Here is a 24726-nt window from a genome sequence, read left to right on the forward strand (position 1 = left end):
CGGGCCGGGCGCCTGGTGACCCCCCACCCACAGCCCCTGCCGGTTCGGACCCCGCCTGTGTGATGGGCCGGGCACCTGGTGACCCCCCACCCACAGCCCCTGCCGGCCCGGATCCGCTGGCCCGTGTCGGACAACGCCGGTGTGAGACGCTGGGTGCTGCTCAGCCGGGCTGGAGATGAGGCGCCAGGTTTTACCAGTGAGGGGAATGAATCCCTGAAGCTATTTCCCAGGGGTCCTGGTGGATTCTCCACTCTGGCGTGTTTAACTCACAGTTGGCTGGTTTTCTCTAGGATCTGCTCTGGGATTATCGGGGCAGGTCTCCGGCCCCTGCTGTGCAGGGGATCAGACCCGATGATCACAGTGATCCCTTTGGCATTGGGATCTGTGACTCTATGAACCCACCACCCCCAGCCCCTGATTGCCAGGAGTCGCCCGCAGCAGAGACCCCATGCGTGGCACCGTGTGCACGGCTCCTCCCCAGACACAGCAGTCGGGAGCCACGGGGCAGCTGGAGCGAAGCCCAGGGACGGTGCCAGAGCCGGGCGGGGAACAGGCTGTGAGTGCACCGGGCGTCCCGGCCGGGGCAGGTCTGCGGGGGACTCAGGGAGCAGCAGAGACCCGGAGCCGGGGGCCCCAGGAGAGAGACTCCCCGAGCCGGGCCCAGAAACCCACAGACACTGATTGGCTGGGCTAGGGGCTGGACTGGAGCGGCCGCCCCCGGCACGTGGCTGACGAGCCCCGACTCTCCACTGAGCCACCTCAGGGCCCCGAACCGGAGCCGCTATCGGTCCCCTGGAGCTGCAGCTGCCTCTGGGCTGGGGGTATCTGCCCTCCCCCCTTTGCCGCCGGCCCCAGTAAATAGCCCCTCCCCCGAGCCGCGTGTCTGAGTGTTACTGGGACCCCCGGGGCCGGTCGAGGTGCCGCGGGCGCTGCTGGCACCCCAGGGCCCGGGGGGGCTCCGGCACTGAGCAGCCTCGGTCATTACAGCAGGTCTCTGCTCTGCTGTCCCAGCCCGCGGGGCTCTGGGAGTCACGGTAAAGCTGCAGTTAATGCCAGGAAGCAGTGTGGGAAATACGTAGTTACCCCTGGCCCAGTGCTGCCCCCCCCGTGGGGAAGGAGGAGGCTGCAGGAGTTCTGACCAAGGGGCTTAGCTGCCCACTAGGGCTCCCTGCCCCCTCCATCCCTGCTGCCCCAGAGCTAACCCCCTGCACCCCACTCCCCTCCTAGACCTGACTCCCAGCCCCCCCTGCTCTAACCCACCAGCCCCCACTCCCCTCCCAGAGCCGGGGAGAGAACCCAGGAGTCCTGGCTCCCAGCCCCCCCTGCTCTAACCCACCAGCCCCCACTCCCCTCCCAGAGCCAGGGAGAGAACCCAGGAGTCCGGGCTCCCAGCCCCTCCTGCTCTAACCCACCGGCCCCCACTCCCCTCCCAGACCGGGAGAGAACCCAGGAGTCCTGGCTCCCACCCCCCCCATTCTAACCCACCAGCCCCCACTCCCCTCCCCCAGAGCTGGGGGCAGGGGTGTCTGCTGGTCTGGATGGGGCTGTGGGTCTGATGCAGGCGGGCTGGGGCTGATGAGGGCGGGGGAATACTGGGCCGGCTGGACCCCTTGGGATCTGCCTGCGATGGCCCCTGGCCCTGGCGGAGCTGGCTGCCTCGCAGGCACGCGGGCCCCATCCTGACCCCTCTCACCCCGGTTACAAATTGCTCTCAGCCCTCCGGCCCAGCAGCGATCTCCACTCCCATGGTGCCCGGTCGCGGGAGCTGGGCGGGTGAGGGTGCCGATCTCCTGGGTGTTTAACCCTGCACCTGCCATGGGCGAATCTCGGCCCGGGCACAGGGTGGGGTCTATGGCCTGGTTCAGAGCCCTGGGTACATGCTGGGTCCTGGTGGCCCTCCAGCTGCCCCTGCCCTGAGCACCCCAGCTTCCCCCATCCCCTGCTGGCACATAGTGGGTGATGGGGGCAGCATCTCTGCTCTGCTGGCAGCTCACATCGGTTCTCTGCATTCTCCAATACCCCCCCCCCCCGCCAAGGCTCAGCCACAGCGCAGGGGGCACAGGGCTGCAGGGGGCAGGAGGCGCCTGGGGTGAGTGACAGGGTGTGGGGCAGATGCAAGGGGCAGCCTGGGGGGTCCCTGAGCCTGAATGACTCTCCTTCCACCCCAGCCCCCTGTGAGCCCCCATCCTTCCCTGGAATCTGAGGGACCCCCCCCATGCTGAGCCAGAGCCCTGCACCCCAGGGAGACACGTCCTGTGTGCCATGGGGGGTGTTGGGGTTCCCCTGAGCAGAGCAGTGTGGGGCTGGGGTCGTGCACTGGGGGAGCCCAGCCCTGAATCCCCCCATCCCTCCTCTCCCTGGGCTGGTCCCTTCTGCCCCACCCCAGCAGTGGCTGCACCCTGACTCCAGCAGCTCGGGTTCCAGCCAGGGGCACCCGGCCTGGCCAGCAGTGGCCCCGGCTAGCGACCAGCCTGGGTGCAATTGGCCAGGGCGGGGGGAGGGAGTGACCTGGAGGCTTGGGGGACCTCCTGGGACCTGCCAGGGTAGTGTGGGAAACTGCTCCCCGTGGGAATGTGCTGCGCAGGGTGCACTGAGCATGCTCAGTAACCTCTGCTGAAGCCACTGCCCTTCTCCGTGCCCTCACTTGAGCAGTTTCTGGCATGACACCTGCCATTGACAACACCCTCATTACACCTGCGCTTCCCCCTGCCGTGGACGGTTAGTGGCCTTTTCCCGCCAGCTCCGAGAACCCGCCCGCTGGGGCCTGGATGGCGGAGGCTGGGGCCGGGCGTATTGCCAGGAAAAGACCCGGGATTTGCTGCACTACGAGAAAACCTCCAAGCAGGCGACAGGCCGGGGGCTGTGGCTGAACAATCACACGAGCGCCGAGTGTTGTGTTAGGTGGGACCCTGCTCTGTCTGTCTCCCCGGCCTCTGGACATCGCTCCCTAGGCCCCCCGGGATGTGTCTGGGGCAGGGCCTGGTCTGGTTTCTGCAAAACTCCCAAAGAGCTGCTGGTGCGTTGGCTCGGCTGTGCGGGGGCAGCTCACAACCAGACGGGGTGGATTTGTGAGAGACCCTGCAGCTCAGCTGGCAGCTCCGGGCTGGAGGCAGCACACACGCACACACGCACACGCACTGTCCCGCCAGTCGATGTTACAGTGACCAGTCCAGAGGCCGGACCAATCTAGTGGCCAGCTGGGCTGATTGTGGGTAGGGAGGAGCTGGGTCCCGTCGGTCGAGACACGATGCTCCAGGGAAGTCTTGGCAGGACGAACCCAACGTTTCATGGCAAGGCCCCCTGGTTATACAATGATTTTCCAACGAGTTCTGCACCATCGTGCTGTAAGTAACTGTCCTTTGACGAGTGCTTGTTTTCTTAAATGGTTTTTTTTTATTTTTTTATTTTGTTATTAAGTTTTTTTCAGGAGTTACCCCAGGCTGGCTTTGATTATAGCTGTTTGTCCCCAGTGATAGGTGCCTGTTTTATTTTTAGAGTTGTGAATTTGCTTTTTTTTGACACTGTAATAGCGGCGTGTGGTAATTTTTTGGCGCCTTTGCGTTTGTTTGGGGTTTGTTTAGAACGTGTGGTTTGGTGATGGCCTTTTTTAATACACATATTTTATTTACCCACAACACAGGATTAATTTACACAGAGCATTTTGAACAGGAACATCAAGTTGCAACGCAAGAGAAAAACAATCAGCCCAGACACAGATTCCGGCTGATGCATTTCTACCAATGACCCATTCAGCCCATTCCTCTCTGCTATTCAGAAAGGGTGGCTGGCAGGATATGGTTAAATCCTACACCAGTACATTTAATACATGCTGCATTATGATTTTTTATTTTAAATTATACAAACATAAAATCCTAAGACTACATGTCCCCCTTTTGATCCCTCAAGAACAGTTCTCGAGTGGGTCGTATTTTATACAACTGTTTCCTAGCAATGTACTGAGAGGCCATTTGAGCTTGTGGTTGTAATTTAACAAACGTTCCTTTTGTCCAACACCACATACGACACATTCCTAGCAAGCAAACACAGGACCCTATTAACACAACTAGTAATGGGTGAAACCTAACAGGCAATCTGCTCTTAGAGGTCGGGGACCAGCCTGTGAAAAGGTCGTACCCGTGATAGGCTGTCCGTTGTGTTTTAAACCTAGCAATTTTTAGCACGTCTCCATTTGCACATCATGTTTGAATGTCGCTTTTTTATATTTTTTAGTGTTTGTTCTAAAAACGGAGTCACCTTGGGTTTTGACAATAAGTGATTAGTTAGATTGTGCCAATCCAGACCAAGAGTAGCAGAGAAATTAACCAGAGTAGCGGTTACAATGCTCTGTGCTTTTTAAATTTCTGGGAAATAGTACGTGTGATTGCTAGTATATAACACATTGGCACTGCATCTACATTCATCCACTGGGGGGTGCTGATACTTGCATTATCCCAGGATGTAACACACACACACATTGTCCGTTGTACAAAACATACGTTGCATTTTTTAATTTGTCCCACACACATGTTCCCAATGAGGTATTCTTGCTCCATGGTTTTGGGTAGGACAAGCACACCCATTTCTGAGGCCTCCACGCCGTACACCCTCGGGTGTCCAATAATTTCTCCTCTTTCCCAGCCACTGGCCCATAACCTGGGGTAGCCAAAAAGATCCCATGGTCAATTTTGGGAGTGGGCTCAATTTTAATGGTTTTGTTTTTATACTGTGGGTGAGCAATTTTAACAATAATTTTACCTAATAACAAATTAGTCTTAATCATGCTGGGAACATATTGCATTCATTTATGTTTGTAGGTATTGAACAAGGACCTTTTTTGTTGTTTTAAACATCTGAACATTCCCAGATATTACCTAAAACATTTCGTGTTCCAGTGATGCTAAACTAAGAATTTGCAGCTCAGTACAGCCTATGGCTAAGGCCGTTTTTATTTTTTAACTTTATTTGTGGTTTATACAGGTGGTGTTTAGCTACCACCACATATTTTATGTTGCTTTTAGGTTTTTCGATTGATTTGTACCCAGTTTATAATAGTATCTGCCTGCTTGTGAATGAGACTATTTTGCAGCTGTGACAAGGAACTTCACTTATTTTTAATTACCTTTAGGTTTATAGTATTTATCATTTTTGTTTTAAAACCATTTATTTAATATGGTGTTTACTACAGTTTGTTTTGCTCGGCCATTGGGGTGTTGATGTGTTTTTATTTAGGCCGATATAATAGGAAGGGAGTTGGGTGAACATTTAGGTTCCAATTTAGACACATTTTGCTGAGTTTAATTTATACCAATTTTTATTTTTGCTAATAGTGGATTTAACAAAACTTTTACTGGATTTTTTTTTAGCTTTACCTTTTTGTGGAGGGTCAGAATTTGAGCCTTTTGGTTTCAGGTAGTTTGTTTGCTGACCAGGTCTGTCCTTTATCTGCGGCTCCTTTGTGCTGCCATTTATGGGCTGTTTTGTTTTGTTTTTTATCCGGTAATTTGCATTGACACAGACGCTTTTGGATCCAAAGCCATCAGCAGCTCAGAGACTCTGTCTTAAAAGGGCCACAATCAGCTTCCACCCGAGTTCTGATCCCTTTTCACTTTCAACTCCTGCTTTTAAAACACAGCGAGATCTGAAAAAGAAAACCCAGCTTAGTGCGGCTCCTTCTGGAGCCCTAATAGGATTTTAATTAAGTAGCTGTTGTGTTTGCATTTCTTTTACCCCCTCTCAAATATACACTGCACATGTCCTGGGAAAATGCACCTTCCTTCCATAGTTTAACTTTTATAACGTTATTTTGTGCCTACAGAGGTTTTATGTACCCATATTAAAGTGACAGTTTGATTACACAGAGCGTCTTAAGGCTCAGAGTTTTTAACATTGGTTCTTTGTTCACCTCACTCCTTGTGTTGCTCCAGAGGGGCACTGGTTTTTTAAAATTTTTTAAATTTTTTTAATTACAGCGCGGGTGAGATAATGCTGGGTGCCCCCTCACTGCGTGCCCCCCCCGTCCCATCTCCAGCCGGGGCCGGCCCTGACACTGCAGAGGGAGGAGATAAAACACAAACAAACCCCACAACACATTATTGTGTTGCGGGGGGGATCCCTTCCTGACCCCTGCCAGTGGCTGGCTGAGGCCCTGAAGCATGAGCGTTGGGAACATGAGCTGTAACTGGGACACAAGCCCCAGAGCCTGGACCCACCATCCCCATCGCCCGCCAGCCAGTCCCGCGGCCCAGTCGCTCTGGCAATGGAGGGATGGTTCGCGCCCCCCCAGCTCCTATGGGGGCAGCTCCAGCCTCGCCCCTCGGAGGGTCCGAAACCTCCTTCTCCTTCCCAGCCGGGAGTCGCTCCTGGCCCCTTTGTGCCCCTGCCCCTCGGTACCCGGTGCCCTGCCCCAGAGCGGGCCCAGCCCCCCGGGCTCCGCCAGGCCCTGCAGCCCCCGCCCCACTCAGCCCTTCGCACCCCCGGGCCCAGGCCAGTCTGCCCGGATACCGATGACGAACAGCCTCGGCCTGCGTCCTGATTGGACGGGCACAGGCAGCAGTGATTCTGCAGAACGTGAAAGTGACAGTGCCGGGACAGCGCTCGTGCGAGTTAGTGCCAGGGGCACAGCGGGGGGTTTGTGCCAGGCTGACCGGCTCCCCTGTCCCCGCTGGGCCGAGCCCCCCGCGTGCGGGGTGACCCCACGTCCGGATATTCGGGGCTTTGTCTCATAGCGGCGCCTATTGCCCCCCCCACCCCGGCCCCATGGCCTGGGGGCTGCTCCTGGCGCTCTGCGGGGCGCTCCTGGCTCCAGCCGCGGCGGGCGGTGAGTACGGGGGGGCTGGGGGACTCCAGCTGGGGGGGTCACCGGAACAGGCCGGGCAGCCCCCTCGGACACGCGTGGGGGGCGCAAACTGGGGGGTGCGGCCTTCCGGGGGCGTAAGAGGTTCTCGGGGGGTCGCGGGGGCTGAACAAACTGGGATCCCGGGGTTCCCACACCGCCGGGAACACCAGCGCCCCAGCCAGCCGCTCTCCAGCCGCCCAGCTCTGAAGGCAGCGCCCCCGCCAGCAGCAGCAGCGCCCATAGAGGGGTTAATGCTGATTACCCGTAACGGGGGGGAGGGGCGACACATTCCATGAATGATGGACGCGGTGGGGGGGTGACTGGAGCAGTTTACACCCAGGGCTTGAAGGGCTGTAACCAGGGCGGGGCGAGGGGGGAAGCCACCCAGAGCACAAAGCTGCAGGGGTGGAAGTATGACAAAAACTCGGGTGGGGTCACAAAGATGCTTGCTGGCCCCGGGCACTACCACAGCTAGTTACCAGCTGGGCGTGGGGCTGGCGGGGGCGGGGCCGGCTCTAGACCCCAGTGGGGCAAGCATGAGCGTGGGGGGGCCCTTTCCCGGGGGGGCGGCAGGCTGGGCCGGCGGACGTGCTGCAGTCATGCCTGCGGGAGGTCCACCGGAGCCCCGGGAGCAGCGGACCTGCCGCAGGCATGACTGTGGACGTTTCGCTGGTCCCGCGGCTCGGCTGGACCTCCCGCAGGCATGACTGCGGCAGCTCAAGCGGAGCCGCGGGACCTGCGAACCGCCCGCAGCTGCAGGAGGTCCAGCCGAGCCGCGCGACCAGCGCCCCCTCCACAGTCATGCCCGCGGGAGGTCCGCTGCTCCCGCGGCTCTGGGGTGCCTCTCGCGCATGACTGCTTGGGGCGGCCAAAAAGGTAGAGCCGCCCCTGGGTGGGGGGCACCCCATGGGGCGGCCGTACAGTAGCGCAGAGGGGCGTGAGCAGCACCTGCACAGCCGGGTCCTGGCCACGATGGAGGCTCCTAGGTGCTGCCCTAGTCCAGATAGCGAATGGACCTTCTGGCCTTGAAATCTACAGCCCTTCAGCCCCTCGGCTCTGTCTCCTCCATGGGCCTGAGCCGCGTCCCCCCATCCTGCTTTGGGGGCTCTGCCAGAAATCCCCACACGCCAGCCCAAGAACCGCCCCCCACCCCTAGGGGTGATGTCAAACCAGGGTGACTGACACAGGGAGAGGAGCCGGCCGGCGCTACTGGAGCAGAGGGGGCCCTCCCAGCGACCCTCGCGGGCAGTGGTGTCGTGGTAAATACAGCAGTGGGTCACGTAACCTCAGCGAAACTCCATGTCACCAATGAGAAGGGGGCGAGCTCTGGTTACCCCTGGTGCCCCGGCTCCGGCACCGCTGTGCAGTAACTGGGCTGGGGGGCAGGGGGGCACCGGGCTCAGGTAAGGTGCAAACAAAAAAAGCAACTTATGTTTTGAGGAGCAAAGGGGAGTCCTGCCCTCTCCTGCAGCCTGTCTGCACCAGCCATCTCACCCCCCCCAGGCCATGCTGCGTGGCAGACACCCTAGTCAGGGAAACTCAGGGGGCTGCTTTCCCTGCGGGGTAGGGGGCTTGTTGACCCTGCCTATGGCACAGAAAGGGGGGGGGGGCTGAGAAGCTCACATCCCAGCAAGACTAGCCTGCACACACCCACGTGCACACACACCCACGTGCACACTCACACTAAGCCCCTTGTTTTCAGATTTTATTTTGTTTAAATTTTTCTGGGAATTCATCAGTGTTAATTAGAAACATCTTTTAAAATGGGTGAAAATCAGTACTAGATATTAACTGTCCAGTGTTTTGAGTCAATGTCAGGGTTAATACTGGGGGACGGGAGGACAGAAAAAAAGCAACAGAGGGAAAAGTCTGACTATTGAAAGTGAAAGCAGTTTAATATAGTTTATTTCAGGAACTGGTGTGTGTGTGTGTGTGTGTGTGTGTGTGTGTGTGTGTGTGTGTGTGTGTGTGTGTGTGTGTGTGTGTGTGTGTGTGTGTGTGTGTGTGTGTGTGTGTGTGTGTGCAACTTTCTTTCTATTGCCTTACCTTCACAGGTAGCCTTCCATTGACACTTAGATTAATTTATTATTCACACAAACACACTGACCTGATGTCACAGGTTGGATTTTCTTACCACAATCAGTATTTCCACGTGAGCCAAAATTGAGGTGAAAAATGAGTAAACACCAAATAACGGCTTCTGTAAAACCCGGGAATTATTCAGTAAAAAGTCAGTTAAAACTGAAAACAAAGTGCCTTACATCCCCCACATGCATACACCCATGGCACACATGTGTATACACACGTATCAGAGGGGGAGCCGTGTTAGTCTGGATCTGTGGCACCTTATATTCCGACGAAGTGGGGATTCACCCACGAAAGCTCATGCTCCAAAACATCTGTTAGTCTATAAGGTGCCACAGGATTCTTTGCTGCGTGTATACACATGCAGATAACACACACATACATCACACGCACACACCCCACATGCTCACCAAACACTCCAGAAATGCACACACGACACAAGCACCCCAGATTCCGCTGTAAGCACTTGGCACATCCACCCCTCCCAGCCTGAGGGCATTTGACGGGGGGCAGGGGGCAGTTGTTTGGTGGGAGCTGCCCTCCCCACCAATGTCTGCCCCTTCCACCAAACAAGCCGCCGGCTTTCAGAGGCTCAGGCTGAGAGATCGTCCTTCCTGAGTCCCCCTCGGCTCCACGCGGTCTGAGTTACTGATGGATCCCAGCTTGTCCCTCGCCCAGGATGGGGCTGAGGGCAGGGGGATGTGACTGGGAGGTCTCTGCTGGTCCCCACTGGGTGACCCTGGTGTCCCCTGAGCAAGGGAGGAAGCTGCTTGTTAACTCAACCTCGCTCCTGTTGTTTTAGGACGCCACAGCTGGGCCGTGCTAATCACAATCATCACACACGAAGACAGGACCAATCACTTCACCATGATCACCAAGGTGGATGACGTTCAGATTGCGTACTACAGAAGCGACACGCGAGAGGTCAGAGCCACCCAGGAGTGGGCAAAACAGGCCGTGGGTGCCGAGTTTTTCCAGAGAAAGACCCAGCAGTTCCGGACATATGAGGAGAATTCTAAAGGAGATATCAGGAGGTGGATGCAGCTGTACAACCAGACGGACGGTGAGTGTCTGAGAGTTATCGTTATTAATGGACACGTGAGAGCTGCCTGCTCAGAATCACTCCCACTGGGGATTGGGGCCTCGCTGTGCCACGTGCTGCCCAAACCAGAGCTGGCTGGAACATGGAGCTTTCTTCCCACAGAAAATTTCCCATTCCCAGAAGTGGTTTCATTCCCGATCGGAAGGGAAGTCGGAAATGGGAGGTTTCCATGGGAAGGAAACTTTTCAGAAATTCCCTCTCAGGAGAATCCCAGGCAGGGAGACGGGCAGTCCCGGGATCTTCCCTTTCAATTTCCCCAACAGAAAATCAATGTTTTCTGGCAAAACCAAAAATTTTTAACGAAAAATAACAATTCTGCAGAAACAGCCTGTCCTCAGGCTAACAGAACGTCAGGAACCGTTAGGAAAGGGATAGATAGTCAGAAAGAAAACATCATATTGCCTCTATATAATCCATGGTGCGTCCACACCTAGAATACTGCGTGCAGGTCTGGTCACCCCTTTTCCAAAAGGGCAGAGTGGAACTGGAAAAGGCTCAGAGAAAAGGGTAACAAAGATGATCACGGGTATGGAACCGCTTCTGTATGAGAGAGACCAAAAAGATGCGGGGTGTTGAGCTCAGAAAAGAGACGGCTCAGGGGGATATGACAGGGTCTATACAATGATGACTGGGATGAAGAAAGTGAATAGAGAAGTGGTCTTTACTCTTTCCCACAATAATAAACCAGGGGCTGCCTGATGGAATCAATAGGCAGCAGATCTAATACAAACATGGGGAAGTACTTTTTTCACACAATCCACAGTTACCCTGTGGAACTCACTGCCAGGGGATGTTGTGAAGGCCAAAAGTATAACTGGGTTCAGCAAAGAACTAGATAAGTTCCTGGAGGGTAGGTTCATCAGTGGCTATTAGCCAAGATGGTTAGGGATGGAGCCCCATGCTTGGGACAACCCTGAGCCTCTGCCTGCCAGAAGCCAGGAGGGGAAGACAGGGATGAATCAGTCCAAAATTGTCCTGTTCTGTGCATTCCCCCTGAATCCCGGGTGTTGGTCACTGTCAGGCCTTGGTCTCACCCAGTATGGGATGTTCACTGGTGCAGAGACTCCAGGAGCTCAGTAACTGTCCGGCAGGGCTCCAACCCCTCAGTCCTTCCCGTGGTTCTGCTCTGACCTGTCCTGCTCCTCAGCATCCTCTGGGATTGTTCGCTAGCTCAGCATGAGGCCAGGCGCACGGTCAGAGATGGTAAAGTGCCGCTGTCACTGTCCAGTCAAGCAACCTCTGACCCCACCCGCCTACAGACCCATTTCCCAGCTCTCAGTGCAGGGTCTGAGCTCTCTCCCTCCCCCGCAGGGATTCACACCGCACAGCTCCACATGGGCTGTTCCCTGAGCGACCAGGCCCCCGTGGACCCGAGGTTCCAATACGCCTATGACGGGAGGGACTTCATCAGCTTTGACAACCAGACGGGGATGTGGGTCACAGCCGTGCAGCCGGCCTTCGCCCTGAAGCAGCTCTGGGAGTCGGCAGACAAGGCCTGGACTCAGTACGTCCAGTGGTGGCTGCAGTCCGAGTGTCCGGAGACCCTGCAGCGCCTGGTGCAGCATGGGAGTGGAGTCCTGGAGCAGCAGGGTGAGTGAGCAGAGGGGATCCGTCATGGGGTGTGGGTGACAGGGACAGGGATACCAGTGGGAGGTGGGTATGTCTGGAAGGGGCAGTGTGGCCTAGTGGATAGTGCACTGAGCTGGGACTCAAGACACCTGGGTTCTAGTCCCAGCTCTCCCAGGTGACCTTAGGCCACTCACTCCCTTGCTCTGTGCCTCAGTTTCCACACATATGCAATGGGGATAATGACAATAACCTCCTTTGTAAAGCACTTTGAGATTGACCGATGAGAGCTCTGGGTTGTTATTAGAGCAGGCAGGTTATTACCCGGTTCTGGCTGCCTGGGCATCTCTGTTCTGCAGGGCCTTTCCTGTCAGCTTCTAGCTCCCTCAGACTTCCCTTTTCGGGCTGAAACGTCTCAGCTCTAGGTTGTGAGTTGATTTTTTTGGCACATTTGAGCTGCAAAATGCTCAGCTGTTTGTGAGTGTGAAGGAGGCGGGGCTGAGGGGGGCAAGGGCAGGGGATGCATGTTGTCACTATACAAAGAAAAAACTTGCTTTGAGGTGGTTCTGCCCAGCGCTGGCACCACAGCAGCTGAGGGCAGAGACATGGACCGGAACAGTAGACTCCACATGACAAAGGGATTTAAGCACCTGGAGATGCAGACAGGGGCCAGCTGGGATTTCTGAATGGAGGCGCCTGACTCCCCCTGAAATCACCGGGGTTAGGCACCGAGGGGTGTTTGGAAATCTGCAGTAAGTCTCCAGAAGGGATTTACACCAGATTAACAGGCTCCATTTACAAATCAGTGTAAATGGATGCAGACCGGGTCTCACACACGAGAGTACTTGATACGCTGCTGGACTTTTTCTCCTGTCTGTTACATGGCCCAGTTCCTGGCATGAGACTCACACACTGTATCTCTCCCCAGTGCCCCCCAAGGTCTTGGTTTCCCGCAGAGATGCCCCCGACGGCTCCGTCACCCTCTCCTGCCGCACCAGGGGCTTTCACCCGCGTCCCATCCACGTCTCCTGGGTGCGGGACGGACAAGACATCCTGGCGGAAACGGACTCCAGCGGGATCCTGCCCAATGCCGATGGCACCTACTACACGCAGTCGTCCCTGGAGATCTCCCTGCAGCAGGACGGGCACCGCTACGCCTGCCAGGTGGAGCACAGCAGCCTGGGGGAGCCCACGCTCGTCTGGGGTAAGGGGGGGTGAATGGCAGGGCACAGCCCCATGGGAATTACAGAGATGGGGGCAGCCCTGCGGCAGGAGGCTCAATATCCCCAACCATCGTCAGAGCGAACTCTTCTAGCTCTGGATATTCGTGTGCTCCACAGAAATGGCTGATCCCTTGGTGAATTTCATTACGTTTCTGTCCATGGCGCCATCCAGTGACAGTGAGTTCCACAGGCTGACTCTGTTACGAGGGAAGGGGCCGGTTGCTTTGTGGCTGGCAGTGCCCAGCAGAGCATCCACCCTCTGTGGCCCATCCCCATCTACCTCCCTGCTCAGTGTAGTGGGTATCGGTGGCTCCTCCCCGTCTGGCTCAGCGGGAGGCCACCCCACCACACCATGTCATGGGGCTCCGCCCACAGCCGGGGAATTAGCAGTGAGGTTAATGGTCTAAGGCTCTAGCAGCCCTTAGGTGGGACAGGCCAAACGAGCTGACTGTGAGCCCTGGCCCTTAGGCAGGGGCACAACAAACAGGGGCTCTGGTCTGCAATCAGGGCAGATCAGTGGTCAGCCTCGGGGCTCAGGCCGGGATGCTTCTCTGGCCTCTGAGGCGGGGCAGAGCAGTAGGCAGTCTATTGCCTGGCAACTTGGCTCAGGTAGACGGCAGACAAACGCAGGCCTCTTGGCCTAAGTGGGGAGGCTGCCACCCTGGGGCGGGGTGGGTGGCAGGGGGTGTGGTGTCACGGACCCACCCAACTCCACCATGTCCCAGCCCAGGACCTTAACAGTGGTGGGGCGTCCCGCCACTGCGTCCACAGGGATCTGGCTGCAGCATGCCAACAGCCGGACTGGAGTCGGCTGTCCCTGGGCCACTTCCTAGCTTCCCCTCGGAGTGTGCCTCGGTCCATGGGTGTAGGTGTCCAGCGGTGGCCCCAGCAACTCTGCAGGGTCCAGGTCAGGCGGCGACAGCAGCAGCTCTGGCCAGTCTTCAGCGCAGCCAGGGTTCTCCTCAGGCTCTACCTCCGGGAGCAGGCGGGAGGCGTCTGTCTCCTCTGGCCGCTTTCTCCCAGCTGAGCTGGAGGGTTCAGCCTTTACACATCCCATCTATCCTTCGTCTTCCGCCCACCATGGTTTAGCAGGTGGCTCCTCCCGCTCTGGTTCAGGGGGAGGCCAGTCCGCCTCATTACACACCCCTCCTCAAGTCCAGCTTCACGACTCCAGAGCTGGCCTCTGGGCTCCCCCCTAAGCAAGATGAGAAGTTGGCAGTGGCATTCTCCTCACCTGCCCAGTGTCTGACTGTACAGGCACATTGCTGGGGGGTGAGGTACCCCCACATTAGCCTGGTGGTGGAGTTCTTCATGGGGGGGCTAGTCCCTTGAGGGGGGCGTGGTCGATGAGCAGCACGAAAGGGGACCCAAGAAGATAATATCGGAGCACATTAATGGCCCACTTGCCAATGAGGGCCTCCTTCTCTATGACCCAGCGCCTGTATCCCTGGGAGAAAAGCTTTCAGCTGAGGTAGAGGATAGGAATCACGTCTCCATCCAGGGAAAGGGCTGCCTCAAGCCCCACCTCTGAAGCATCTGTTTGGACCAGAAACTCGCGGTTAAAGTCCGGTGTGAACAACACGGGGTCCTGACAGAGGCTTTCCTTGAGGGTTTGGAAGGCGTCTTCACACTCGGCCAACCAACACACCCGGCGGGGGCTGTTCTTGGTCAGGGAGTGCCACGAGGGGCACTGTGATTGATGCAAGTGGGGGGCACAAACCGTCGGTAGCACCTGGTAGCATACCAGACCTGGGCCGAGCATCTATCCCAGGTATGGAGTCACTTGCCATCCGATCCAGCATGTTTCTGGGTTGGCAGTGAGTCTGACGTGCCGTGGGGTCTGAAGGACGGCGGCCACTTGATTTAAATGATCTTCCCAGAGGCGGCTGTAAATCACTACATCGTCCAAGCAGGCCACAGCGTACTCCATTTAGGGGTTCAGGAGGTGGACTGTGAGGGGCTGGAAGGTCGCCGGGGCTCCGTGGAGGCTGCAGAGCATCTGGGTGAAGTGATATAGCCAGGTCGGAGTGGCAAAGACACATTTCTCCCTGGAGCTCAGGTCCAAGGGGATCTTTGCATAAGGTCAAGTGTTGAGGAGCTCATCGATCCTGGGCACTGGGTATGCGTCGAACTTTGAGATCGCGTTTACCCTCCGGAAGTCTGTGTGGAATCAGAGAGTCCCAGCTGGCTTCAGAACCAGCACGATGGGACTGCGCCACTCGCTCCGTGACCGTTCTGTGACTCCCAGCTCCACCATTGCTTGGACTTCCTTCTTCTCCTGGGTCTGTCGCAGGAGAGGGGAGGTGGTCTCCCAGACCCCCGCTCCCGGGGTGTGTCTGGATGGTGTGCTGCACGGCTCTGGCCTGGCCTGGGAGTGCGGTGAAAGTCACACGGAAGGTTTCAGCAGGCACTGGGCCTGTTTTTGTTGTTCTGGTGAGCGGGTGTCACCCAGCTGGGGCTCCTTGATCTTAGCCATATCAGAGACTTGGGGACCTAAGGCTGGCTTGGAAGGACAAGGAGCGCTTCACGTGTATGCTACGGCTTCAGAAGGTTCACCTGGAATGGCGTCGGGGAAGCAGGGTGCGCAGTCCATTAGGATGAGGCTATAGCAGAACCCAGCATTACTCTTCAGGAGGGGTCCCACCAGGTGCATTGCAATTCGCTCGAAGGGGACCCCTACTATGGGCAAGGGTACCAAGGCGGCCAGCTGGCACTTGGGGCATGAGCATCAGTCGTCCCTTGCCTCACAATGGGCCGTCAGTCAGAAGAAGCAAGATAGGACTCAGGCCAAGGTCTTTTCTTGCCCCAAGTGGCCTCATGGGCAAGTTTCAAAACGTCCCTCCGATGGCAGCGAGGGACGACCAACGGGAGCCGAACCTCGTAGGTTTCTGGGTCTCGGTCAGCACGGTAGAGGCGATCCACTGTGAGCTCAAATTGGGGCTAATTGGCCATTCTCTGGAGGTCTGTCGCAGCTCCGTCGATGCGGGCCACCTGGTCATAGGCACGACTGAGTGTGGGATCGTCCCTCTGGTCTCAGCAGGAGTGAGGGACGCCATCAAAGGCTGGTAGGGGGATGTGGGCCCACCCAACTGCACTGTCCCAGCCCAGGGCCCTAACAGTGGTGGGGAATCCAGCCACGACACGCTGACCGTGCTTCCGGCAGCACTGCAGCCGGACTGGAGTCGGCTGCCCCTGGGCCACTTGGTACCTCCTGCTGAGGGTGCACCTGGGTCCGGCGCTAACTCTGGGAGCAGGCAGGAGGTGTCTGTCTCCTCTTGCCGCGTTCTCCCAACTGAGCTACAGGGCTCAGCCTTTAAACTGCCTGCCCCGCCCCTTGACTTCCAGTGGGTGGGGCAACCCTAAGCCCCACCCACCCTGGTTTAGTGATTGGCTCCTCCCCCTGTGGCTCAGTGGGAAGTGTCTCCACCTCATCAAACTCCGGTTCCCCCCCTCCCCCCGGGGCCAGGTGGCTGCCCCAGGAGGATGCCCCAGCGGCTGCTCCCCTCGGTGACCTGGGCCCTTCTCCACCCCACAGCCCCTGGGCAGAAGGGCCCCCTGTCCCCCTGGGTCCTGGCCGCCATCGTCTTGGCCGTGCTGGTTCTGGCTGGAGCCGTAGGGGCCGGCGTCGTCCTGTGGAGGAGAAAATCAGCAGGTGAGAGCCGGTGCCGCGGAGCCGGGATGTGGGGAGGTCTGGGGAGTGGGGCAGCCCAGCCAGCCCACGGGGGAATGGCTCCTCCCACTGCCCCCCAAGCAGAGGTGGGGCAGGGCCATGGGGCAGGGCTGATCACCGTAGCCCGGCCCTGCTGGGGGCAGAGTGGGCTCTGTCATTGGCTGGGCGCCGAGTGCCCTGCTGTGGGGGCACTGGGGTGGGGCTGGCCTGGGTGAGGTGTAGCTGGGGTCACTGGAGACCTGTGTAAAAGGGGACAGAGGGTCGGGGTCTCCACGGGGGAGGGGTTACCCTGCTCCCCTGCACTGACCCTCATTCTCTGCTTGTGTTTCAGGCCCCATGAATCCCGCTACACTCCAGCAGCCAGTGAGTAAATCCAGGGTACAGGGCCCAGCGCCCCAGTGCATTATGGGCGTGGGGGGATATGGGCACTGATGGGGCTGGGCTGCATGAGTCATGGGCGTCACTCCAGCCGCCTGTTGCAGGCCAGACCAGCCGACTGGGAGCTTCCGAGTGTGAGGGAAAAGCCAGAGCCCGGTGGTGTCTGTCGGGTGCTGGTATGACCAGGGTCATGTGCTGCGTTTGGGGTTCAAACCCTGTGTCCATTCCCAGCCTGGGGCAGGTCGCTCCCATAGAGAGGAGTTTGCATGGGGGGGTGCAGTGTGGGGAAACCCCAGAGCTGAATTCCCCTCCCCCTTCCCTAGCTGGGATCCCGGCCCCGCTAACGCCGCTTCTGAACGATTTTCCTCTCTCTCCACAGCAAAGAGCGGGCGAGATTCTGCCTCCAGCTCATCATCAGGAACAGACCCCCGGAGTGTGAGACCCCAGTGCTAGGGGCAGTGACCCTGCCCAGCTGCTGACCCCGCTGGCTGGGCGATCTCTGTCCTCTGACGATTCCTGCCCTGGTCATTAGAGCAGTTTCGTCTCTCGGTGTTGGGCCTCAGGCTCTCGTATTGCAGCGTTTGCGTCTCTGCTTCTGCAGCCAGGACTTTGCCTCAGCTTCTCTCCCAAAAGGCCGACTCGCTCCAATCTCCCTGTTAGGATATAGTATCAGAGGGGTAGCCATGTTAGGGTACGTCTACACTACGGGATTATTCCGAATTTACATAAACCGATTTAGTAAAACAGATTGTATAAAATCGAGTGCGCGTGGCTACACTAAGCACATTAATTCGGCGGTGTGCGTCCACGGTCCGAGGCTAGCGTCGATTTCTGGAGCGTTGCACTGTGGGTAGCTATTCCGTAGCTATCCCATAGTTCCCGCAGTCTCCTCCGCCCCTTGGAATTCTGGGTTGAGATCCCAGTGCCTGATGGGCAAAAATCATTGTCGCGGGTGGTTCTGGGTAAATGTCATCAGTCATTCCTTCCTCCGGGAAAGCAACGACAGACAATCATTTCGCGCCCTTTTCCCTGGATTGCCCTGGCAGACGCCATTAGCATGGCAACCATGGAGCCTGTTTTGCCTTTTGTCACTGTCACCGTATGTGTACTAGATGCCGCTGACAGAGGCGATTCAGCAGCGCTACACAGCAGCATTCATTTGCCTTTGCAAGATAGCAGAGATGGTTACCAGTCATATTGCACCATCTGCCATTGTAAATTGGCAATGAGATGATGGTTATCAGTCACTCTGTACCGTCTGCTGCTATCATGGGTGCCCCTGGCTGAGATGGGCTGGGGGTGCAAAGACAAAAATGGGAATGACTCCCCGAGTCAATCCCTCCTTTATGGTATCTAAAAATAGAATCAGTCCTGCCTAGAATATGGGGCAAGTGTACTAGAGAACCACTGTATCAGAGAACCAGAGAGCACAGCTGGTCTGTGTCTGATCCCGCAGAAATGATGAGCTGCATGCCATTCACAGGGGGTGCCCCTGCAACAACCCCACCCGTTGCTTCCCTCCTCCCCCAGCCTTCCTGGGCTACTGTTGCAGTGTCCCCCATTTGTGTGATGAAGTAATAAAGAATGCAGGAATAAGAAACAGTGACTTGTTAGTGAGATGAAAATGAGGGGAAGGCAACCTCCAGCTGCTATGCTAGTCCAGACAGGACATTAAGCAGTGTGGGGGAGAGGAGCCCAGCATCCCACTGCTATGATAGTCCAGGCAGAACAGAATCTTTTCTTTACACATGAAAGGGGGGGGGGGGCTGATGGAGCTCAGCCCCCTATTGCTACGATGAAGACGGTTACCAGCCGTTCTGTACCATCTACTGGGAATGACCGGTATTTTGACCCAGGCGCCCCCAGCCGACCTCACCTGAGGCCAGCCAGGAGCACTCACGGGCAGATGATGAGGATGGATACCAGTCATATTGCACCATCTGCCACCAGGGAGGGGGAAAGAGGATACTGCAATTGAGTGCCGCAGCATCGCGTCTACCACCAGCATTCAGTAGACATAGGGTGACATTTAAAAGAGACAAGAGAGGATTTTTTTCCCTTTTACTTCTGGGGCTGGGTGGGTGGGGGTAAATTGACGAGCTATGCCCTTAACCACTGCAGACACTGTGTTTGACCCTACAGGCATTGGGAGCTCAGCCAAGAATGCAAATGCTTTTTGGAGACTGCAGGAACTGTGGGATAGCTCGAGTCCTCAGTCCCCGCTCCCTCCCTCCATGAGCGTCCATTTGATTCTTTGGCTTTCCGTTACGTTTGTCACGCAGCAGTGCGCTGAGTCCCTGCTGTGGCCTCTGTCTGGAGATTTTTTTTAAAATGCTTTGTCATTTCGTCTTCTGTAACGGAGCTCTGATAGAACAGATTTGCCTGCCCATACAGCGATCACATCCGTATGATCCATGCGGGAGCTCTTTTTGGATTTGGGACTGCATCGCCACCCGTGCTGATCGGAGCTCCATGCTGGGCAAACAGGAAATGATATTCAAAAGTTCGCGGGGCTTTTCCTGTCTACCTGGCCACTGCATCCGAGTTCAGATTGCTGTCCAGAGCGGTCACAGTGGTGCACTGTGGGATACCGCCCGGAGGCCAATATTGTCGATTTGCGGCCACACTAACCCTAATCCGATATGGTAATTCCGATATTAGCGCTACTCCTCTCGTTAGGGAGGAGTATGGAAACCGGTTTAAAGAGCCCTTTATATCGCTATAAAGGGCCTCTTAGTGTGGACGGGTGTGGCGTTAAATCGGTTTAACGCTCCTAAAACCAGTTTAAACGCGTAGTGTAAATCAGGCCTTAGTCTGAATCTGTAAAAGCAGCAGAGTCCTGTGGCACCTTATAGACTAACAGACGTATTGGAGCACGAGCTTTCGTGGGTGAAAGCTCATGCTCCAGTACATCCAACGAAGTGGGTATTCACCCACGAAAGCTCATGCTCCAATACGTCTGTTAGTCTATAAGGTGCCACAGGACTCTTTGCTGCTGTTAGGATACAGGTTTCAGAGCAGCAGCCGTGTTTGTCTGTATCCGCACAAAGAACAGGAGCACTTGTGGCACCTTAGAGACTAACACATTTATTTGAGCATAAGCTTTCCTGGGCTACAGCTCACTTCTTTGGACGCAATGGTCCGTTGCGTCCAATGAAGTGGGCTGTAGCCCATAAAGCTTATGCTCAAATAAATGTGTTAGTCCCTAAGGTGCCACAAGTGCTCCTGTTGTTAGGATATAGATATTCAGGCCTGTCTGCAAAGGCCTGTACTTTAAGAATTCAGGTGTATTCTTATCACTTAGCTAGTTGTAGAGGTATAAAAGAAAGAATTAGAATCACTGTCAGCCTGTATAGGGCCTTCTCTCAGTGTGACAGTGTAACGACCTGTTCTTAGGCTCAGACCTGTTGCCGGCCCAAAGGGCCCGAGGAGGGGCAACACTGGGCAGGGCCGGCTCCAGACCCCAGCGCGCCAAGCGCGCGCGTGGGGCGGCATTTTGCCGGCAGGGCGTCCGGCGGGTCCGGCAGACCTTCCGCAGGCATGACTGCGGACGGTTCGCTAGTTTCGCGGCTCGGGTGGACCTCCCGCAGGCATGCCTGTGGAAGCTCCACTGGAGCCGCGGGACCAGCGGACCCTCCGTAGCTGCGGGAAGTCCACTGGAGCCGCGGGACAGTGGACCCTCCGCAGTCATGCCTGCAAGAGGTCTACCCGAGCCGCGGGAGCAGCGGACCTCCTGCAGGCATGACTGCTTGGGGCAGCCAATTTCCTAGAGCCGCCCCTGACAGCGGGGTTTGTTGCCCGGTGTGCGTCACACTAATTAACACACCAGGTTGGAGAAGCAAACCAAGTTTATCTGAGCTCAAATAAGGTGCAAGGGAGAAATAGCAATCTCAAATCCTGCACACCCGCGCGCAGGGGGGGTCCCAGTATTTATACCCCCCTTGTTTTTCCCCCTTCCTCCCTCCCCCTTGCAACAGTTACACTAAACACTATATTGTAGCTTGTTAGAACTGTTCTCATTCACATGTTTATCTATGGCCTTCACAGCACCGACGCATGCAGACTTTCCTCCCCCGTCTTACTGCCGCTTTTTGCTGTTTCGAGCTGTACTGCAGCTGCAAGCTAAGAAAGCTGATAGTTACACATTTTGCTTGCTGTTTGGTAGCATCTTAGGCTGGTTAAAGTTCACAGCATGGAAGAACTTTGGTTCACTCAGGCCTAGAGTCACAACTTTGGTTCACTTAGGCCTAGGGACACCAACAGACCTTTGGGCTTAGCAGCAGAGGCAGCCATAAGCTGGGAAGTGTACGGTCACATGCTCACATCCCAAACTAGTCACCTTGAAATAAGGCGCCATTGGCTGTTAGGAATACAACCCTGTCCTGATATTCCTGTCACCTCCAGAGAAAGGGAAGAGCCTAGAAGATGTAAAAGGAAACTTCGTTTGATAGAAAGAACAGGGGTCCTTGTGGCACCTTAGAGACTAACAAATTTATTTGAACATGAGCTTTCGTGGGCTACAGCCCACCTCTTAGTTTGAGAGCATCCTGTCTGGCAAGAACTCACTTATCAATAGCTGGGCTGTGAAGTCCTCATTTCAGTGTTGTTCTATCACTGTAGTCCCCATTTCCCTATTGTTTATTTGCATGGTCTCTGTCTGGTTCTGTGATTGTTTCTGTCGCTGTATAACTAATTTTGTTGGGTGTAAACCAATGAAGATGGTGGAATATAATTGGTTAAATAACCATGTTACAGTGTGTTAGGATTGGTTAGTTAAATTTCAGTAGAACGATTGGTTAAGGTCTAGCTAAGCAAAACTCAGCTTTGACTGCAGACTATATAGAGAATCAGGAAGTAAGAGGGGGAATAGGAATGGGGAATGGGGGTGGGAGAATTGGACTCATGTTGCACTAAGGGGGGGGGAATGGGAACATTGACACAGGCGAGGCTCTGTGGCGTCAGAGCTGGGAAGGGGGACGCTAAGGAAGGAAAATGAAATCAGTGCTTGCTGGCAGTTCACCCCAATAAACAGCAAATTGTTTGCACCTTCGGACTTCGCGTATTGTCGCTCTCTGTTCATGCGAGAAGGACCAGGGAAGTGAGCGAGTGAAGGAATAAGCCCCCTAACACTCCCGTCTCTGCGGGGGCCGTGCCACCAGTGCCAGGGACGGGGCAGTTCCTCTTGTCCAGCAGCAGGAATCTGTACAGAGTCTGACGAGCAGGCACAGACGGGGCAGGGGAGCCCCACAGCGGGGCATTATGGGCTACCCCACCCCCATCTGAGAGGTAAATGGGCCTGCTTGGAAAAATCAAACCCCAAAATGGTGATTTTCAGCAGGAAAAGACTCTGTGCTCTGGTTGAGCTCAGGTCCGAGCTTTGCCCTGAATGTTGTGTGTCAACAACCCCCCCGCCCCCCAATTCTGCACAAAGCTGAGCCGCTGAGTCTCAGAATCTCAGCACGTGTGTAATCGAAGCCCGAGCTCGTAAGCTGGAAAAGTACGGCCCCCCCCACCCCCCCCGGCTGACACCCTGAGAGCGAAGGGCTACGAGGTGCAGATGGACGCCTGATCGTCAGCGCCCTGGGCGCCTGGGACCCCTGCAACAAGCATGTGCTGCAGACCTGTGGGATTGGTCAACACTAAGCACAGCTCATGCGGTGCCTCATGGTCTCAGACACCATCTGATGGTCCAGGGACATCTACATCAAACACATCACTGGCCACCGATAGTACCAGGAGCAGGAGCGGGGCCAGGGTTTCTGGCGCCCTAGGCAGAATTCGGGGGGTGGCATTTTGTGCACTTCCCACGGAGTGCGCAGGAGCTTCCGGTTCTGCTCCCGTCGCACCACCGAAGACGGACCCTCTGCCGAAATGCCACAGGCGACAGCGGCAGTCACTGAGCTGCTCGATTGCCGCTGTTTTCCGCGGCACGTCGGCAGAAGGTCCTTCGGCGGCGCAACGGGAACGGAACCGGAAGCTCCCGTGTGCCCCGTGGGGAGCACACAAAATGCCGCCCCCCGAATCCTGGCGCCCTAGGCGACTGCCTAGGGTCGCCTAATGGAAGCGCCGGCCCTGACCAGGAGGCGTGAACCGGAGCAACATCGTGCATTGACTATGAGAAAGGGACCAAGACACTTTCTCCATTGGACCATATGAACTGGAACCATAAACTCACTGAACGTTAAATCTCACCAAATGAGGGTCAATCCATCCTCATCATCGCATCCACTCATTATGGACATAGCCATTATATGAACAACAGACTATCATCTCTCAATGTCTGCACTTTGACCTGTTAACCTTTTACCCCCAATTGGGGATATTGCAGATCATGTATTCCTTACGCCACCCAATCTTAAACTGAACTTCACACCCCTTGATCATCTGTATGTTATTCCCTGATAACCAGAAACTTCTATGCTTAAACTCTGTACTGTTCTCTTTTTTTTAATTTTAACATCATCTTAATAGAATTCTTAAATATGTGAGCATCTCTCTGTGGAGCAGGAGCAGCAGAAGACCGAGGACCTGTCCCTCTCCGGCCCTGGCTCCGGGAATGCAGAACTGGGTTTTTCCTTTTCAGTTCCAACTTCTTGCTGGCTTTGCATTTTTTAAAATCATTTAAAATAAAGCCAGGACTTTTGCAGGCTGGATCAAATGTTGTCTGGGGCTGACCCAAGACCTCCATTGTCTCAGATACTTACAGACCTGCGGACTGCATATATTTTTGGATCCGAGGGCTTTCTGAGCCCAAAATTATGGGAATTAGGAGGTCTTTTATTTGCATAAAGGGGTCCTAATCAGACCCCATTGGGTGATGCCAGTGACCTCAGAAAGAGACTGCCCCGTTCTGATTGGCCACGGGAGCCTGAGGTTGCCTTCACTTGTTAGGCCAGCTGGGCTGCACTGGCTGCTGGTCTCTGGCCATGCCATGCCGCCAGACCTGACAAAGTGCCCTGTGCCTCATTCAGCCCCCGCTGGCCACCGAGGGGTAATATCCAGCAACGTGGGGCGTCGGAGATCTGACACCTACAAGGGAGTCATTGCTAGCTGGCCTGCAAAGCCATCGACCTTAGCACGCATGAGCTGACAAGGCCCCTGGCTAATCACAGCCCAGCCGGCTGAATGGACCCCCAAGAGTCGCGCTGAAACACCCAACAAAAGCGTCCACCTCTCTGGGTGTTTTCTAGTTCTCATTAGTGAGCGCGGACGCCTCTGGCTTAGCGTTCTGGTGTGTGTGTGTGTGTGTGTGTGAGAGACCCACAGAATCTATATGAGCACAGCGCCTATAGAATAGCTGCTCAGATCCCGACACCAGCCTTAGGTCACACAGCCTCACTATTGGAAAGATCACACGCGCAGGTATTTTGGGGTTAGCACCTGCACATTTAACCCTGCGAAGTCCTGTTGTTTTCACTACGTTCGTCGTCTGAGCATTCAGCGTAACCGGGTGTATTGGAATGTGACTCTGTGGGGCAGTGGGGGGAAGAGATCGGCTGTTACCGAATCAGCCATAATCCGGCCGGCGCCTTAATGGCACCGACAGCTCTGCTGCCGATGTTCATGTCCCAGGGAGCAATCGGACCCTCCCTCTGTCAGCTCTTGGGCTGGAACCGAAACGTCCGGCTTGGCCTTGGGGATGTGCTGTGCCTGCGGTGCTGCTAGCGACCCAGATCCGCCGCCTCCCCGGTGCTACATAGCCCTTAGCGGGGGCTGTTAATGCACGTGGGGTGGTTTAGTGAACCTGCCTGAGCACAGTAAGTAACTGGACGATTTCATGTTCTTCCATTTGTACATATTTTGTCTGAAGCTTTTGCTGGGCTATTGAGCTAATAAAACACAGACCCTGGAACGTGGGTGTCTCGGC

The 24726-nt window shown here is 56.0% G+C and overlaps 1 protein-coding gene across 1 annotated transcript; it reads left to right on the top strand.

Annotated features, from left to right (window-relative positions):
* Nucleotides 1-6600: 6600 nt before the first annotated feature.
* LOC123345787 (class I histocompatibility antigen, F10 alpha chain-like) lies at nt 6601-17640 on the top strand. Its single transcript, XM_044982835.1, has 7 exons — nt 6601-6817; nt 9723-9983; nt 11334-11612; nt 12517-12792; nt 16347-16463; nt 16813-16844; nt 17239-17640. The coding sequence occupies exons 1-7, from the start codon at nt 6757-6759 to the stop codon at nt 17296-17298; spliced, it is 1086 nt and encodes a 361-aa protein (XP_044838770.1). The 5' UTR covers nt 6601-6756; the 3' UTR covers nt 17299-17640.
* The last annotated feature ends 7086 nt before the right edge of the window (nt 17641-24726 follow it).

Source organism: Mauremys mutica, chromosome 12, assembly GCF_020497125.1.
Source record: "Mauremys mutica isolate MM-2020 ecotype Southern chromosome 12, ASM2049712v1, whole genome shotgun sequence".
Classification (NCBI taxonomy): Eukaryota; Metazoa; Chordata; order Testudines; family Geoemydidae; genus Mauremys; species Mauremys mutica.